The following is a 13,376-nucleotide window of genomic DNA, read 5'->3' on the forward strand; positions in this document are numbered from 1 at the left end:
AGTACCCGTGAGTAGAAACGGAAAATCGCATCAAGAAGTTTCTTAATTTGGTAACGAAGCGGGAAGGTTCAAAACAGGAAGTCTGCCTTCCGCTTTTTGTATATAGACTAAAGCAAAAACTTTGTAAGCTAAAGCCTGGAAAGCTGTCAAAAAAGTCTACATTTCCTTCATTCAGAATTACTGAAACCCCCTTGGAAGCAGGAGAAAAGGGGGGGAACTTTGTTCAACCCTAGCAGGAGAGGGAGTGAAGGATAAGTTTCCACCGTCTCTAACCTGGGAACGGGGTGTCAGAGACAGAAATTGTTGGAGAGGTTCATTGACTGTGAAGGGAATATTTTGACAGATAGCTAAAGAAGAGAAACAAGCTGATTCCAATGTTGCCTTTTGCATCCTAAAGAAACAAAATATCTGAAAAATATCTGAAAAACGAAAGTAATTTTCCTTTGTTGGACTTGCCTAAAAAAAAATGGATACAAATAGAAATTGCCTCCTCTAGAGGGAGCTTGTCAAATTGTTGCTGCAGTACATTTGAGGGCTCAACAGATGTGAGACTAAGACCGTGGGAACAGGCTTTTCTGACCTTGACTAAAGATGAGCTGGAAAGAGGACTGGGTGCTTGCCTTACGCAAGACAAGTGCCTTGCTGGAACAGATGCATGAGAAGATGGACTTGATGAATGAGAAAATGGATTTGACTGTTGCAGTTGATAACTGTGGGCAAACAGGGAATATTGATACAGAAATTATCCAGGGACCAACTCATGAATCTGTACTGACTGGGCAAGTGCAGAAAATAATGGAGGAGGATGCGGTTGCACCCCAAGCAATACAAATGGAGAGTCCCGAGGCCCTACAGGAGTATGAGCCGCTGTCATTGAAGATTGAAGTTGGAGTGGGCCAGGGGGAGTCTGGAGTTGAGGAGGTTCCCAACGTTGGAGAGACCTTGGAATATGCTTTTAAATATTTTTTGGACTATATTGAGGATTGTGGGGAGTGGAACTGTGGGGAATGGGCAGGTTTGATGAAGGGAGATGGAGACAACTTTGGCTTGGAATCCCCCAGAGGCCTACCCCTCAATGAGAAAGGAAAGAAACTAAGAAAGAGACCAACAAAAGACAAGGAAAAGGGCAAGTATAAACAAGAAGAAGAAGAATTGCAGAAGGGACATGGAAGAGACTTAAGGGCCTCGGACATAAGGCTTCCAGGTTGATGGACTAGATGGAATGGACAGTAAGGACTGACACGATCCGAGACCAGGAAGAAGGGACATTGGATGAAGATTGGAAGAAAATCTATAAAGAAAATTTTCTATTTGGGGATTTGGTGAAAAATTAATGAATATTAGGGAAAATGTTGGAATGAAACTATATGACTTTAGCAGAAATGGTATCAGGAGTAATGTATATCTGATAACTAAGATTCAAGCTTTAAGGTGTTTTAGGGTAAGATAAGGTTAAATTAATTAAGGTAATGTGAATAATAGAATATGGGGAAAGATGGAAAGGATTTGTTGAGTTAATTATTAGATTAAATTAGGTTAGGATAAATTTTTTAACAAAAATTGAGAAAGATGGAAAGAATTTGCTGAAATAACTAATTAATCTAGAATACAAAAAGGGAGGTGTGAGGAAGTCAATGAAACAAGCAAATGGAAGTTTTAGATATGTAATTTGGGATTTGTGTTGTTTTCTTTTTTCTTTTTATTTTTTTGTTGTATTGTTGTATTGGTTTTTGTGTTTTTTCTTTTCTTTTTATGTATTATAGTGTTGTTTTTTAATGTTTTTTTCTTCTTATAATTCTGAAACTACTAATAAATATTATTTAAAAAAATACATATATATATATAAATAGCATACAATTCTGTCTTAAAAATTGAAAATTTAGACTATACTGTAGATGTCATAGGAATTGTTGGTTTTTACCCTATGTCTTGGATCCAGAGTGAAACATCATGTCAGTACAAGCCACTGACCCAAAGCAACCCCCTCTTCAAACCAACCAGGAAGGTCCAGAATATTTCTTCTGGACACAGCCCTACTATATTAGCACATGGAAGTGTTTTCCCTGAACTTTGTTATCATGTGAAAAATAAAAAGAACTCACATGGTATAAAGACTCTTCCACCTCAAAAAATGGTTGCTGAACTGCCTTTGAAAATCCAAAAGAGCACAATAGAAATACCATGCATGTTTTCCAAGGCATTGTGATTAATTAATCTGCTTGGATTCTTCGCTCTTTTTGTCACCTGCTATTTAGGAGCGGGGAATATACAGCATGTCAGATACACTGGAGACACAATGTAGCATGTCAAGATGAATATAATATGGCTTATCTTCATTTTCTTGTGACATATTAATCTACTAAAACCCTCTATTTGACATATTTTCTCATTAATGAAGCTGTGCATCTTGTTAACCGTTTCTTCTTTTATTTTTAGTGAAAATGTGCAGATTTTGTCAGAGGAAAAACAGAGGATAATGATGTTAGAAAAAGTGAGTAGTTTTTTGCTCTGGTTACCTATTTATTGCCTTCAAGAGAGATTAGGAACCTCTGTGTTCAGCTTCATGTATTAATGTATTGTCATACATTTGCTGAAATAAGGTGGGCTGGAACCACATGGGAGCTAACAAAAGCAGAAGTCCTAACTTCTTCTCGTCCACTGTGATTGCCTTTTTTCTTATGCATACAGCTACTGGTTATTTAGGGAACTGGTTATTTAGGGAACGTTTGCCTGTGATTTCAGGTTGTTGTAAGAATGTTTGTAAGGGCTATCTATATCTAATGTAGTGCTAAGCGACTTGTTCCCTTAGTGCAAGGAACTCTACTCCCCTCCACCCTAAATCTGTTCTGGGAGTTTATCCCAGATTTGGGAAGGGTGTGGGTTGTGCTCAGGCAGAGGAGACAGTTCCATTGCGCAAGCTTATATCCTTGTGTTAATGGAGTGAGTGCATTGGATGCCACCCTTGAACCCTCTGATTTTAAGATACTTGAAGATGCTTATTTGGAAGAAAGACAGATTCATCCATTGGTCCTATCCAGAGTCGTACACAGCAGCTTTAATGACGCTGAATTCTATTTTGGATGCATGATGAGCCTGAGTTGCTATTTGACATAGCACAAACAGTTCCCAAAGCACTGACAAAAACTGTGTGTGCAGTTCGAAGTGCAAGATGCAGAGATCCAGCCCAGGAACTGCATGTGCAGCACTTGTTTGCACACGTGGATCCTGGTCAGCCAGAGATATGCTCACAGCAGCATAACCTTTGCTCACAGGAACCTGTTGTGTTTTTGTTTTTTGCACAAGCCTACCTTGCTACCATGTTTGCTGTTTATCGAGCAAACCTGTTACTGCGTTATGTGTAATCTGTAAGATCTGTAAGTTAATTGTCCTATTAATTTTTAACTAATGTAAATTAATTGTCCCATTCTTAGAACTCAAGTGAGTTCTAAAGTTTTACTTTGACAAATGTCTCTTTAAGTATTACTGAGTAGTAACACAACTGTTACTGCTGCTATTCTGCAACTGGATGACTGAAAGCATTTCCTCATTTTAGGTGCTTAGAACTATTGGATCAGAGTCAATACTACCCTTTTATATTAGGACATTTAAACTGATTCCTGTTAAACTAGAGACATAGGAATTATTGTGGTTGCTTTGGCTTTCCTATTAATACACATTTCATCGTTTACTGAGAAAACTCAGGGATGTAACACATGCTTTGTATCCAGAAAGCCCCAGGTTTAATCCCTAACACCTGTAGTTAAAAAGATGTCAAACAATGACTGGTTATAGATGTGTTGACTGGTTTTTAAACTTGTAATACAGATCTCGCCTACCCAGCCATATGCCAGTAAAAAAGGGAAGATGAATACTTGGATCTCACCCACCTCCAGTCAAAGCTGGTGTGGTGATGGTGGGGGAGCTCATCTATAGAGATGACTGTTTTCAAATTCCTCCCCTGCCCTCAGACTGCAGGTCATAAATTGCGGTTGGGACGTGTCTTGGAAGCTCGGACACCATGGGCCAAATTAATTTAACAGCATCAAAGCTTTGAGAATTTCTTCTATCATGCAACTTCTTTGCTAGCCAATGAGAGAAATTTTAATTTTCATGAAATCTAAGCTGAATTTCCAAGTTATGTAACTACTCAGAAGAAAAATGATTCAGCTATGAACACCATTATTTGAGTTCATACTTAATAGATGGCACAGCTGGTATGAATTTCTGTTCCAGTAGGCCAAATCTGATCTGAAACATATTCAAACCCACTAAAGTATTTGGCACAATAAATAAGTGTGGGTTATACACTTAGCTGCACACACACACACTTACATCTATAGTGTTTTTAAAAAATTGAGCCTCTAGCAACACAATCCTAAACCTGCTTACTCAGACTGTAAGTCGTACTGAGATAAATGAGCCATCCTCTCCCACATAAGTATACAATTGCAGGCTTAAAATATTGAAAACATGCATATGAAGTTATAAAACTAATATATGTAAAACTATATTTAAACAAAATGTTGAAAGGTTTGTGTTATGCTGTTTTATAGACGTTGCAGTTGAAAGAGGAGGAAAATAAGAGGCTTAATCAAAGATTGGTAAGCATATAACAAAATTATGTGTTTAGAAAACAAATGTGGTTAAACAGGTAGGTTTTTGCCACTCTTGGCTTGTGGCAATGAGACTGAACTCAAGAGGGTATGCCTTTATAATACAGCGTTAAGCCAGGCTACATTTGGATGTGATGATCCTTGTAATTGAGAGGCCCAAGAAAACTGTTGAGGAGTAAAAAATAATAATTAAACCAATACTTTCAAAGTGGTGGAGAGCAAATATTCCTCTTTTTTGTTTATTTGATTTCTCTCTTTTTAAAAAAATCTAAGATATTTCAGAATTTGAGGATGGAGTAGTTTTTCAAAGAAACAAGGGAAATTATTCATATGTATGTTCTTTTGTGTGTGTGTATTGCTTGAAAATAAACTTAGCAATATATAGTGAGGAACAACCTTGCCAGAAGCAGTTCCATGGGAGTTGCAAGGAGCTGATCTAGTCTAAGATGTATGATCTAGAATTGTGATGCATTAGTCTAGAAGCATGATGTCATAACAGGAGAGATGCGGCTACATGGGGTTCTGGAACTCATAGCACTCATGAAAGCTGCTGGTATTGCAGCACTACGAGTGTTTATTAGATTTATTTATGTTTCTGTTTGTGATTTGTGTAAAGGACTTTGACTAGGTATGCAGTGGTGTTCATTTAGGGATGGTTGGCAGTAGACTTGATTGATTAAAGATTATTTCAAGAAGGCTTGTCCCTCATTGCTGAACTTCCGCACAGTGTACAGCCATCAAGGAGTGCTGGGAGTATAGAGAACATGCCTTAGAACGGGTAACCTGCATAGCACCCTCCAGATGTAGTCGGTCAGGGATGATGGGTGTTGTAGTCAGTCAGCCATGTTGCCTGGGACTGATGGAAATGATAGTGCAGCAAAATCAGGAGGAAACGACATTGGCTACCCCTGCTATTGATGCATCCCCAAAGGCTCTGCAAAACAGAGAATATTCAGCAGGCAAGCTGGAGTCTTGCCTGGTTTCTTTAATGAGATTTTGTAACCACTTCATAGGAATAGAAGTATTATAGAAGGTTTCTAATTACTTTGAAAATAAGAATCAGTGATATAGTAATAGTTTTGCATAATAATGATGCAGTTTTCACTGGAGGTATTTGTCACTGGCATTCTAAAATACTATTGGTTGATCCAACTTAGTACTACAGTAATCATCCCAACAGCACAACAGAATGTTCTCTCCTTCTCTTCCCCTTGTATACCCCCTAAATCTGATCTGAGGCTCTCATAACCCTCTGGAGCAGATTTGAGGATGGTGCAGGCCATGGGACAGGGTGAGTCCCATTGTGTTAATGGTAATCCTTGTGTGAGTGCATTTATTGAGTTGACTACCATCCTACATAATCCTATCCACTTTTACTTGAAAAGTACGTCTCACTGATTTAAATAACTTGCTTCTAAATGTTTGTAGCCAAACTTTCATTTAATGGCAAACTTTACTTTTCCCCCTCATGTGAAGTCTAATATATCTTATATTGTGTTCAGCTGAACACTAACAAAGCTACAAGAGAGCATTTGGCAGTTGGATGTATGATTTAAAGACCGTTTTTTGTCAGTAACAGAAGTTTCACAAGGGGAAAACAGTAACTTAATTATTTCACAAGTAAGCACGAATAATCTAAAGCTAGTTTTTGCCAGTCCATGGGTAATTATAGCTGCTACTTGGTTTTGAAGCAACTAATGTAGCAGCCAAGAGCATGACTGCATTTTTTCTTGATACTCCCAAGATTTTATCAGCAAATGCTTCCTTTCATTTACGTCATCATAAAGAAGAGATGTGAAGTACATTCTCTCAGCTCGGATGTACTGTGAGAGCAAGGATTTAAGTTCAGTTTTCCATTGATTGAGTGTTATTTTAGGACCCTCTTAGTATCTACGAGCTGCAGTAAGGAAACAGACCTCTTTCATCTAGAGTCACTGGAGCATGTCATTTTTGTGACTGAGACTATGAAAAACCCTGAGTTTAAATGTCATAAAATAAAGGAAAGATTCTAAAAGGTGTGGGGTGACCGGACAAAAGCACATATATTCAGCTTTTATGTTCCATATGGACAAAAAGTTACACTGTCAACATAGCAAAACACAAATTGGTTGCCTCTTAATAGCCCTATCGAGCATGTAGATCTTTGGATCCAGGCCAATATGTTGGAGAGAAAGCCTCACAGAGAAAACAGATGATAAAAGTAATTATTTTATATATTGAGACTTAAGACCAGATCTGGTGATGAGGCATAGTTTTTAACAGCCTTGTTTAAAATTGTGATGAAATAAGAAAGCATGTTAATAAACGTATTGTTGGTGGTTAGACCTGAAAATGCCATGAAAGATTTTTACAATACAGTGGTACCTCGGGTTAAGTACTTAATTCATTCCGGGGGTCCGTACTTAACCTGAAACTGTTCTTAACCTGAAGCACCACTTTAGCTAATGGGGCCTCCTGCTGCCGCCACGCCGCCAGAGCACGATTTCTGTTCTCATCCTGAAGCAAAGTTCTTAACCTGAAGCACTATTTCTGGGTTAGAGGAGTCTGTAACCTGAAGCGTATGTAACCCGAGGTACCACTGTATTAAAAAAGTGATTTCCCCCCATTACTTTCTGTTTGTTTCTTTGAAATGGTTGTGCACAGAATGGTCCTTGGAAAAATTATACTTTTCCACACAATATAAAACTTCTCTTAAATGATTTTGATGCGTCACTGAATATGGCTTTCAGTGTTTGATGTAAGTGTCCATGCTCTTTCGGTAGCGATGTGGATGCTGAGCATAATTTGGTCAGCTTTTGAAGGTTTTCTTTCCCTTTTGGTGTGTGGGGAATAGTCCTGTTGCAATCTTTTCATAGGCATCTGGTGAGAACAGCATACTGAGCTAGTTGGACCTTTGGTTTGATACAGCAGGACTCTTGTTATATTCTTGCCCATTTGACTCAGAGTGAAGTACTCACTCCAAGCCCAAACAATAGGGGTGAGCAACCTTTTTGACCCCAAGGGGCTGTAGGCAGGATTGGTAGTAAGTTGAGGACTGCGTGCTTACATTCATGTTTGTGTGTGCACATACATGCCCTACTGCCACACACATCCTCACACAGAAACGTTGTCACAACCTTCCCATCACACACTTTCTTATACAAGTAATAGTAAAAAGGAACTTGCTGCCGCCGCCACCATCATCCCAGTGCATTCACACATTTTTGTTTCATTACTGAGCCTCTGTCCTCATTGCCTTCCTTTTTAAAATTGAGTTTCACAGTGGCAGGTCAGTACAGTACCAGCTATTCAGTTAATGCCATTCAAAGTTAAATTCAGTACAGGTGAATGATCATGATCATCACCATATGCAGACTCCCAGTTGGAACTCCTGAGTGTAGCTGATCCCTGCAAAAAATCTAGCACCAATGCAAGATGTGCTTTTGGCAGGAATCTTTGTGGCCCCACTCATCTGTCAAAAATAGCCTGTGGAGAGTGAACCAGTTTTGCATCCAGGCTATTGGTTAAAGAGCTCTCCGGCTATGGTCCTGATAAAGAGCATTCCTTTAAAGCTTTCATTCATACTGGAAGGAAATCCTTCACTGGTGTCTTGTGTGTCCCTAGGCAGTCTAATAAGTGGTAATAGAATTATGTTACAATACTGACCCTATAGCCAGAATATGTTGCACAAACCCTTCAGAAAAGGATAATAATAATGCTTTCTCATTTTTGCAGATGTCTCAAAGCATGTCTTCGGTGTCTCTAAGACATTCTGAGAAAATTGCAATCAGAGAGTAAGTATGGGTGTTGATAATGGTCAAGGATTTTTGTTTCTGTTTTATTGAATTCTTTTTTTAAAAAAATCCTCCTCTGGTAAATGCTTTTTAAAGTTCTAATTGAGTGCAGACTGAAAACAGTATATCTGAAAAGCTATTGAGTGAGTCAATTCTCTGCCTTGGTTTATTTAATTGTTCCTATTGTTTTAGGCAAGCATCTAATTGCCCCAGCCCACCCTGGGTGACTTTTTGAAAAAATGAATTGTTTGTGTTGGGATAGATAATATCCTAGAATTATACTGCCAAATACAGAAAACCTGGTTGATGTCATTCAGGAGATACTGGTCTGCATCCTTAAGGGAGTACTCTCCAGTAGAGGTTCCCCACACACAACTGTGCAACTGAAAGTGAGGATTTGAACCTGTCTTCCCACTTCTACTCCGATACTACCTACTGCACAGCACTGGCTGTATTTTTTAGAACAACAGCCCACTACATATGTACTTTTGTTTTACAAAGTCATATAGAAACGCATAATGGGATGCAATTTGTTTTATAAAGTTGTCCTGATCCTCTGGCCCAAAGGAGGGCTTGTGGAACTGGTCAGATGCAGGGATACCAAAGAAGGATGTCAAAAACGCCAGAGTGACCAGTTCTGGTGCTTTATTTAAAAAAAGGTGGGGACTTGCAGCCAACCAGCCTGCCAGGTCTCCCAGCCTTTACAAAAGTGGGATGGACATCGCAGTAAGGAGGTGGCTTGTCCGCACCCAAGGAGACATGTATACATCCTTTATGCACAAAGCAACATATGTGAGTTTACCCAGAAGCTCCCATCACACCTGACCAATGAGGCCATAGGTGGCAACTGTCCAAAGCTTCTCCCTTCTCTGGGCCTAGAGCCCAGCACCCCAAAGCCCACAGATAAGCACAGCATCAAAGCAAGCCAGTTAGCATATATCAAAGCAAATGAATATAAACATCTATGAGCTCATTCGTGCAACAACTGCCAATTAGTTTGGGGTTATCTTGACTACCAAGACAGTGTCTGCAGGCCTTCCAGAACATTTCACCTTTGGTTCAACACAAAAGTCCTTGATTTTGGCAACATGTCCATACCTAGCTGGTGAAAGCAAAAACTACATAATGCCTTAAAAGCATATCACGGCACCAAAGTGTGTAAAGGGCATAATGACTCAGGCTGCAATCTTGTGGTCCCTTTCCTAGGAGGAAGCCCACTGAACTTAGTAGGGCTTTCCTCTGAGTAAACAAAAATACAATAGTGCTGCTTTTTTTCTGAGGCTTGTATTTTTTTTATGCAGTTTTCAGGTTGGCGATTTGGTTCTCATTATTTTGGATGAACGTCATGACAACTATGTATTATTTACTGTTAGCCCAACTTTGTATTTCTTACACTCGGAATCTCTTGCTGCACTGGATCTCAAACCAGGTGAGTGTGGTAAGTGTCATAACTCTGGAGAGAATGTTCTTCTGGAGCATTTAAATATTCAGTCTTGCAATAATCTGCTTAAAATTTATGTTTGAACATGTGAATGCATGTATTACATATACATGTTGGGGCCAGTATATATATAACAGCTGGCTAGTGCATGATTATTATCATGTCTTATGAATAATGTGAACATGAGGAGGGAATTGTGCACATTTTCCAGTCAATATAGATACTTTCCAGCAGGACTTATTGAATGCTTACAAGTTGATAGTATTTTGTACATATATTTTCCATGCATTATCTCCAAAGGTATTTGAGTGGGGCATTGTATACAACCTAACTGCATTTTTTACATTTTCTGGGCAATGTGCACATTTGCCAGCCATTATGCATATGTACCAAGAAACATACCCTTTGTTTCTCTCTGTAGTACAGAGGTAGGCAATCCGTTGCTGCATACTACATGCAGCCCACTGTTTTAATTTTATGCAGCTTGTGATGTCCTCTCCTGCCGATGAACTGAGCAGTGGGAGAATGAGGGTGTAGCCGCAGTCTTTTTTCTCCTGCTACTTAAGTGTTCTGTGCAGATTAGTTGAGCAACATTGAGGATGGAGGTTTAATGCTTTGCTTCTCTAATGAGTAGTAGGGAAGCAATATCTATGGGTGGGTGGATTTTAGGAAGGTGGCATGAAAATGATGAAGAATCAAAGTATGCCCCACTAATTAATGTCCATGTAGCTTTAAAGTTGTCTAAGGAAGTTTCCTATGGTGCTCGGTTGGGCAACTGAAGTGTAGCAGAGATGAAGGTGAGCTGTCTGCCTGCTTTTATCTTCTATTGTTCCTTGGTGAGAGTAGATCCCTCTTAACGCACCATACAATAAACCAATTTCTTCTGTCAGTATGTCACAAAAAGATGACAATATGCCACTATACACATTTTTGCCATTATACACTTTTCCAAATTCAAATGCAAGATTATGAGTTTAGAATATTGTACCATATACATTTTGTATATGGAAGTTTTTTATTCCTTCAGATAGTTAAAATTAAGATTATAATGTGCCTGCTAGATAAATGGCCATGGACAATTTTGTGCCTAGAGTAGTTTGGATATTATCATGCCACAAGTAATAAATATTCTCCTTCCAGCTTCAGGAGCATCTCGAAGACCCTGGGTGTTGGGAAAAGTGATGGAAAAGGAATATTGTCAGGCAAAAAAGGTAAGGATAGATATTCAGTTTCAGCATGGCTCATTGAAAATAGTTGCAAGAGTTCCTTTTAGTTAAGAGGGAACTTTACCCTCATTCTTACTCATAACTCTGTTTTAAACTCAGTTGTAGAAATAATATTTAAAGTACCATATTTTTCAGTCTGTAAGATGCCCCATATTTTGGGGGAATCAGATTTGAGAAAATGGGGGGAGATGTATCTATGTATAAGACGCCCCCTAATTTTTGACATTATCTTTTAGGGAAAAATCCTAGTCTTATACACGGAAAAATAAAGTAATTGTTAACTTTTTAATTCATCCCTCACATATCATAGCCATCAGCACTACTATTTTTTATGAAAGTGTTCTGGATCAACTTCTTAAGTCTAAAAGCTTGGCTAACCATGAAATACTTTAAAGTATCTTGGGGCAAGTACTTCAGTAATTTGCTGAGCTGCTGCCAATAGCTAATCAAGAAGCAAGTGCTTTGAGGTGTCACAAAATTACATTTTTTTACCCATAGCCCACTAGATGGTGAAATAGTAATTTACCTCAAAAGGAGATTCAGTTTCACTTAATGTACATTAAATATCTTATTCTGTTAAATTGGGTAGATTTAGTTGCATTGCCCATTCACAGAGAATTTCTGCATATTTGACCATTTGCACCTTAAAGATACTGAGCTTCTCAAAGGATGCTTGATTTATATTTAGCTAGTGTTATTGTGCTTGCATGAATTAGTGAACCATTATTGTGAATAAAACAAGCTGTGATTATGGACTGGGCTGTGTGTGGAGAAATGTCATGCAGCTGCCAGCTCAACCACGTCTGCAAAGAAATGAGATGAAAAAGTATTGTTTTCTGACTAGCTCTGGTATATTTCAAATAATTCTTTGCATATGTGTGTTTTTGTTTTTGCTTAGGCACAAAACAGATTTAAAGTTCCTTTGGGTACAAAATTCTACAGAGTAAAAGCAGTGCCATGGAACAAGAAAGTATAACACATGATGGAAACTCCTCATCACCATTTTTTTCTGGCCTGGCCTTCAGTGCTCATTCTCCACTCCCAAGTAGCAGGCCATCATCTTTTTATACTGAGGTCCCATGACAATGCTCCACAATGTAATACTGTCCCCCCCCCCTCCCTTCTTCCTTTTTAATGTGTTACATTTTAGAAACAAGGATTTCATCACAACGTCTGGCCTAACTGTTCCAATTTTTTTACCTGGATAACTTTAGAAGTGTGGACCAAATGAGTTCATTTTCTGAAAGGGCAAATCTTACATATCATGGCTTATTTACTAGCCATGCTAATAGCCTGTTAAATATACATTAGTTCCTATTAGGTGTTAAATGTTAGCTACCATTATTACCAGCATATGACCTTTTGTGAAATCATTATCAAAATACTTGCACTCTTTAACAGATTCTTTATAATATGTATAAATTCATCAGTTATTTAAAGAGGAGTGTTCATTGCATGCAGATAATCATAAGTTTCTTCAACATGAGTTTGCCTCAGTAGATGAAAAGGTAACTACTGCAACTGGTGTTACAAAGCCCTTTAATAGAAGAGAGAGAGAAGAAAAATGCTGGACTGATACGAAACAGCAATACGTAAAGCTTTTTCAAAGGATTGATCACAGAATTTTGAAGGGAAGCAGATGTGCTCTTGTATTTAAAAGAAGCACCTGAACCTTCCCAATCCACAGAGAAGTCTTGTATTAATCTATTTAGAAAAATCATATTGATAAAATTATATTTCATGGCTGAGGTTCAGGAAAAAAAGAATCCATTGTACATTAACTATGAAAAGGTCATTGAAGTAACAAATTATTGTATTGTAAAAGACACGTAGAATTTTCAAACAATAAAGATTTGAACCTGTAAATGTCTAAATGGTCTGCATGCTTTTTAAATGCCCGTGTGGTACGACAGTTCTATCCAAGACTGTTCTTGTAAATTTTAAATTTAAATGTATAAGATAATTTGTATGAATATAAAATGCCTGTATTATTTCAAAAGAAACAGCATTCTGAAACTTTCAGTGTATGGCAAAGCTCATAATTCTAATGAGAGTTCATGTTTGCACAGCAAAACATCTAAGTAAAATGGTTCAAATAAATTGCTTGGGACAAGGCAAAATAGTGTTTGTTCTAACCATTTTTCTTCATGCACAGTATCTTCCTAACTCTTCTTTGTAATTCCATAGAAGAATAATTGTAGAATTCAATCTACATTTAATGTCCAAGAGTTTCAAAACTTCTGGAAATCTTGTGAACTGTATGTAACCCTGAGCTCTTTGCTCTGGATATAGGGGCACTATAAATAGACACTTGTTGACAAAG

The 13,376-nt window shown here is 38.1% G+C and overlaps 1 protein-coding gene across 2 annotated transcripts in view; it reads left to right on the forward strand.

The window, feature by feature from the left end:
- Positions 1-13,173, forward strand: part of RB1CC1 (RB1 inducible coiled-coil 1) — a 48,839-nt gene extending 35,666 nt beyond the window's left edge. The window contains exons 19-24 of one of the 2 annotated variants that reach the window (XM_081013264.1): positions 2,437-2,491; positions 4,554-4,601; positions 8,328-8,386; positions 9,688-9,824; positions 10,968-11,038; positions 11,952-13,173. In XM_081013264.1, the coding sequence (XP_080869390.1) occupies positions 2,437-2,491; positions 4,554-4,601; positions 8,328-8,386; positions 9,688-9,824; positions 10,968-11,038; positions 11,952-12,029 (448 nt within the window). In that variant the 3' untranslated portion in view covers positions 12,030-13,173. The remainder of the gene's footprint in view (positions 1-2,436; positions 2,492-4,553; positions 4,602-8,327; positions 8,387-9,687; positions 9,825-10,967; positions 11,039-11,951) is intronic. The other variant, XM_081013265.1, reaches the window with a different exon arrangement.
- The last annotated feature ends 203 nt before the right edge of the window (positions 13,174-13,376 follow it).

This window comes from Podarcis pityusensis, assembly GCF_964106645.2.
Source record: "Podarcis pityusensis genome assembly, chromosome: 7".
Taxonomy (NCBI): Eukaryota; Metazoa; Chordata; class Lepidosauria; order Squamata; family Lacertidae; genus Podarcis; species Podarcis pityusensis.